The 5,558-nt window shown below is 42.2% G+C and overlaps 1 protein-coding gene across 1 annotated transcript in view; it reads left to right on the forward strand.

Moving 5' to 3' along the window:
• LOC101860030 (L-asparaginase) overlaps positions 1 to 5,558 on the forward strand; it is a gene marked incomplete in the record, with an annotated part of 61,147 nt that overhangs the window by 44,927 nt on the left and 10,662 nt on the right. The window contains 1 exon segment of the mRNA XM_035971051.1: positions 4,136 to 4,321. Within this exon segment, the coding sequence (XP_035826944.1) occupies positions 4,136 to 4,321 (186 nt within the window).

The raw sequence follows: 5,558 nt of genomic DNA on the forward strand, positions 1-5,558 counted from the left end.
GAGAGAGAGAGAGAGAGAGAGAGAGGGGGGTTCCGGGGAAGGTTCCAGTGTGTAAATCATGGTTAATATTAACAATTTGCAGTTTCTAAAAGGAAAGAAAAACCAGTGTCCAGGTGCGTGTTGGTTTCCGGTCTAGTGCTACGCTGTCTGTCCGTGAGCAGAATTTTAAACTGTAAAAGCTTGGGAGGGGTGGTGGGTGGAATAAGATTGAACCGAAGACGCGATGCCTTCTCCTACCCAGATCGCCCACTGTCATGGCTGCCGGTCTTTTGCTCTCGTCTCGAAAAACTTCGCTGCGCTGTTTGTGCATAATGTGCTCGACATTGCGCCTACCTGAAGGACAAAATGCCAGTCTCGCTATGAGTGAGTGCTCGAGCCACCTCTCCGACCGCGCCGTTCGCTTATAATTTCAAAATGAGTCAAACGTTGTTTTTTTGGTTTTTTGTTGTTGTTGTTGTTGTTGTTGTTGTTGCTTTCACTCCCGCTCACAGATGCACTGCTTTAGAGGGTCAAACTGCAGTGTCATTTGCTGCAAGATAACACATGTGGCCGCTGAAACTGTTGCAAATCAATTATTTTCAAGAAATTTCCAAACCTAACTGCAAAACTTCAAATTATAGGTTAAAACAGGGGGCATTCCCCTCGCATTCCTCCTTGGACCCCCCCCCCCCCCCTCCTCAGGGGGGCATGCCACCCTGAAACCTCCCCGATTGGTCCAAAGCGCGGATATTACTACGCAATTAGACTTAGTGTGCTGAAATTCCCTTATTTACCATAAAATATTTTTTCACTATTAATTTGGAACGAAAATGAAGTCAATGTTCGTATTCAGCGCATCAATATGTAATAGAAAATGGGCACATAATAGGAAAAATGTGAAAGGGAAAGAAAGTATTAGAATAACAAATCAAATGGTGAGCTCTATTGTGAACAGGAAATTAAATACGCCAAAGTACTTGATCTAGGAGGTCAGTGTACAAGTCTATGCATGAAGTCCAGGATTTCTTAACCCTATCCGTACGTTGTGTTTTACTATTGTATCCATACAACGTGGGAAACTCTGTGCCTCCACTTTCCAAAGAGGAATTTTAATCGTTAGTCCAATCCGTACGCTTTGCGTAACAGTCTGTCAAAATGATATTTTGAGAAATACTGTTTCAAAGAAATCTTCGCAACAGAAGTATTCTAAAATGTGAAGAATACAACCCCGCCCGGGAGTACAAAATTACCTCAGGGCGTACGGATAGGGTTAAAGTTGCATCGGTTTGAGCAGACAAAAACGAAGAGGTGTCGTCATTTGTGAGAAGCGTGCTCACACACACGCACGCGTGTACCCTGCACATGCGCCCGTCATCACCTACGCAGACATAAAATAAATGAGTGTGTGTGTGTGTGTGTGTGTGTGGGTGTGTGTGTGTGTGTGTGTGTGTGTGTGTGTGTTTTTAAATTAATATATAGCCTACATGTGTGATGCATACTGATACTCAAATAAAAAAGGCTTTGTTTAAAACCAGACATGTAATTTTTTTTAACGTCAAACGCGAAAGAGCGTAAAGTGTATAAAACTCACGGTAAGATTGTTCAGAAGTAGACTAGTCATAGTAAGAAGAATCCTATGAAGTTTCCGATTATCCCTATCAGGACACCCCCCCCCCCCCCCCCCCCCCCCCGTGGGGGTGCTACTGATTGAAAAGGCTTTTAGGCCTTTCCCGAAAGGGCTCATATGACCTTATGCAGTTGCGAGCGCCGTAAAACCCTATACTAAATTTTTTTTTAAAGGGGGGGGGGGGATATTAACCATGTTTTTATGCACAGTAGAATTGTAATCATAAATGGGCTGATTCATCAATGTCATGCTCACAACTGTGCCTGAGCTGCAACAGGGAACTGCTGCTTTTGTCTTTCCTAATTCTTACTATCGTCATTTTCCTCTACATGTACTTCTTTTGTATGTTTGTCACACTCTTGTGACCCGCTGTTTACGGGGTGCCTTGATAGTCGAAGCAGACTTTGTGCTGTTGAGGCTAGAGAGGTGAGAGGAGTAAGTCTGATTCCCTGTAAAGACTTCTCTGTTGACACCCACCCCTTGGCGCTCATATGACCTTATGCAGTTGCGAGCGCAGTAAAACCTATGCTAAAACAAAAGAGCTCCATCAGAACGTCATTATTATTACATGAATTTTTATTTCTGGGTTGCTTGCACGTACAAGGGGATGTAAACGGTACAATGATGTATACTTCTTCTTAACCCGTGATTACTTCCCCGGAACTGTCTCGCGTTCAGTTGTCTTTTCCCCCACTTCTTCCTCCTCACGCACTTTCTCTTTTCGTTGGTCCTAACCCTCTTCCTCAGCACTCTCTATTTCATCTTCTTCTACTATCATCCCCTAGACCCCGGGTTTTTTTTCTTTCTCACGCATTTTTTTTTTGGCTGTTCTTTTCCCATCCGCCGCTGCTTGTCTGTCGCTCTCTGTAGCTTAAGTTAAGTACGGAATAAATATTGCAAGCACACTCACAAACACACACCGCATGCACATGCAAACAGACACACACACAAACACACACATACTCACATGCACGTACGCAGGCACATACTCACATACACACGCAAAGAAATACACTCTCCCGCAAACACACACACACACACACTCACACTCTCACACACACACACACACACACACACGCACATATTTGCACTTATTTTACAAGTAATTAGTTGTCTTTAGATACACGTGTTTATGTATCACACCACTATGAATTTTACAAAGGCAGTATTCATGTTTCCATGCTCGCCAGTTATAGGACTGAGCTCCAGTTGGAGTATTATTATTATTATTATTATTATTATTATTATTATTATTATTATTATTTATTATTATTATTATTATCATTATTATTATTATTACTATTTTTATTATTTTCATAATAGTTGTAGTGATGATGGTAGTAGTATGATAACTGATATAATATGGATGCGTGGTTGGCTGGTGCTCTAGTGTGGTATTCTCCTTTCCTGTCAAGCATCTGTCGGGGGCTCTCCTGGTCTCGAGATACGGTGTTCGTCTCTCATTTTACAGGTCCCAGGTTCGAAACCTGACAGCAACAGAAAATTTTTTTCCTTAAAAGGTTCTCCTTTTTCATCTCCTTTCCTGCTGTCTGATCTGTTCTGTCATCTGGTTTCATCTCCACTTTCTGCCCCCCCCCCCCCAAACCCTTTCTTTGCCCCCTCTTCTGGGCTTCTGACTCTTTTGCTGTCTTTCTATTGCTACTTCTTGGCTCCTTCCCACTGCTTTCTCTCAGGGCAGGTAAGATCTAACACCTAGCCTTCTTGAATAAGGGCAGAAAAATCTTGAAGGTCACGTGAGCAAGTTGTGTACTCTAAAGATCCTTTGATACTTCTAAAATCGATAAGAGTAGTCTTTGACTGCCACCTCGGCAAAAATTCAAATTTCTTACCGAATTGAAAATGCTTAATGTGTCCTGTGCACTCCTATGACCTTATGCAGTTGCAAGTGCCGTAAAACACTAACCAAAAAAAGAAAGAAAAAAACCATCTGTCATCCTTATCTCTTCTTCTTTTCTTTAAATGTTTTTCAGATTGTTCATTGGGGGAATCAGTTTCTTGATCGCCAAACCAATCGCCCGACTCCTCACCTGAAAACAAATGCGTTTGTTTTTTAGGCGATGAGTTGGGCGATTGGATTGTGCCACGATAGCCGCTTTGTGCCCTCAATCTGGCTAGCGAACCGAATCAAACTGATTGCGTCAATAGGCACTGGGTATTACTCTCTTATAGTTTCACATCTAATCTTCATCAGCACATTTATGACCTAGTGGGTGGTTGGCGGGTGCTCTGGTGTGGTCTGCTTCTTCTTTCCTATCAAACATCTATCATCTTTATCTCCCCTTCTTCTTTTTTGTGTTTGTTACTCTCTTGTAACACCTATAATCTTCAGCATTTATATATGGCCTTATTGAGTTGCAAGTGCCGTAAAATACTTACTAAAACTAAAGAAAAACTAAAATTTATGACCAATTTGTGTTGCAAGTGTGGTAAAACTCATACCAAAACTAAAATAATAGTGAAAGGATAGTGACACATAATGTTTGTCTTTCCAACATCCATGTTGTCCAGGTGCGAGCGTTCCTCCAGCCCCCGGTCCAGGGTGTAGTGCTACAGACGTACGGAGCTGGGAACGCGCCCAACAACCGGACCGACCTGTTGACGCTGTTCAAGGAAGCGTGTCAGTGGGGCGTGCTCATCGTGAATATCTCCCAGTGTAGCCGCGGTAATGTGGGAACGGCCTACGCTACCGGAGTGGTATGTTGATATGTTGTGTGTCTCTCCACTTTATTAAGTCTTTTTGGTCTTTCCCAAAGGGGGGATATTAACATGTTCTTATGCACGGTAACATTGTAAATGGGCTGATTTATCAATATGTTCATATTGTGCCGGAACAACATAGGGGGAACTGCTGCTTTTTATTTTCTCATCCTTACCATCGTCAATTTTCCTCTACTTCTTTTGTATGTTTGTCACTTTCTTGTGAACTGCAATTTCCGGGGTGCCTTGATAGTGGAAGCAGACTTTGTGCTGTTGATGCTAGAGATGTGAGCAGCATAAGCCTGATTCCCCGTTTGGATTTCTCTGTTGACATCCACCCCTTGGTGCTCATATGACCTTATGCTGTTGGGAGCGCAGTAAAACCTTGCTAAAACAGAACTGACTTTATTAACTCAGTTGATATCATTATCATGCTGGATCATGGTACGGATGGCGTTGATTCAAATCTCGAATGGGGTCTGCCTGAATTCTTTGGCTGAGAGTTTTCAAGGTGGTAATTTTGGAGATGGATATTAAATTTGGACTTACTGCCTCCTAGATAATCTTTCAGCTTTGAAAGGGGCATTGAAATCTTAGAAGTACAGTTACAGTAAGTTGATGGCTAACAGATATATATTTTAGAATCTGCTTTGTGTGGGCAAGTTCTGAAATGTCTATGTCTTCCCCGATATGAGGAGGAGGAAGAAGAGGGAAGTGGTGTAGAGGAAGAAGGGGAATAGGAGGGTATCACCTTGCTATTACTTAATCCCTTCTCTGTCACAACATGATTTCTCTTAGAACTTTGCCTGTTGTGGCAATGTACTTGATTGAAATAATTCATTTTTTAATTTTTCTATTTTTTTAACTGTTTATCTCTGGCAAGCCGCTCCCAGTGGCTCGCGGTCGAAACCACTGTACCGGTGAGCCGCTGCTCGGGCGCATTCCTTTCTACGACTTCGACATCAAATTACTTTTCGACAGTTTCCAAAAACTGTTCTCTTTTATCGGGATTTCATTCATTAGATGAAGACTTATCAAAATAAGTTCTCTTGTTTTGATTTAATTCCCAATTTAGTGACAATTTTGTCATTTTTAGATTTAGTACTAAAAACGGGCCCCGGCATAGTGGGTTTACCCCGCACGGAGATAAAGAACATACGTCTGAATGAAAATAGTGCGTGTGTGTGTGTATGTGTGTGTGTGCGTGTGTGTGTGTATGTGTGTGTGTGTGTGT

The sequence above is a fragment of the Aplysia californica genome, unplaced genomic scaffold, assembly GCF_000002075.1.
Source record: "Aplysia californica isolate F4 #8 unplaced genomic scaffold, AplCal3.0 scaffold00367, whole genome shotgun sequence".
NCBI lineage: Eukaryota > Metazoa > Mollusca > Gastropoda > Aplysiida > Aplysiidae > Aplysia > Aplysia californica.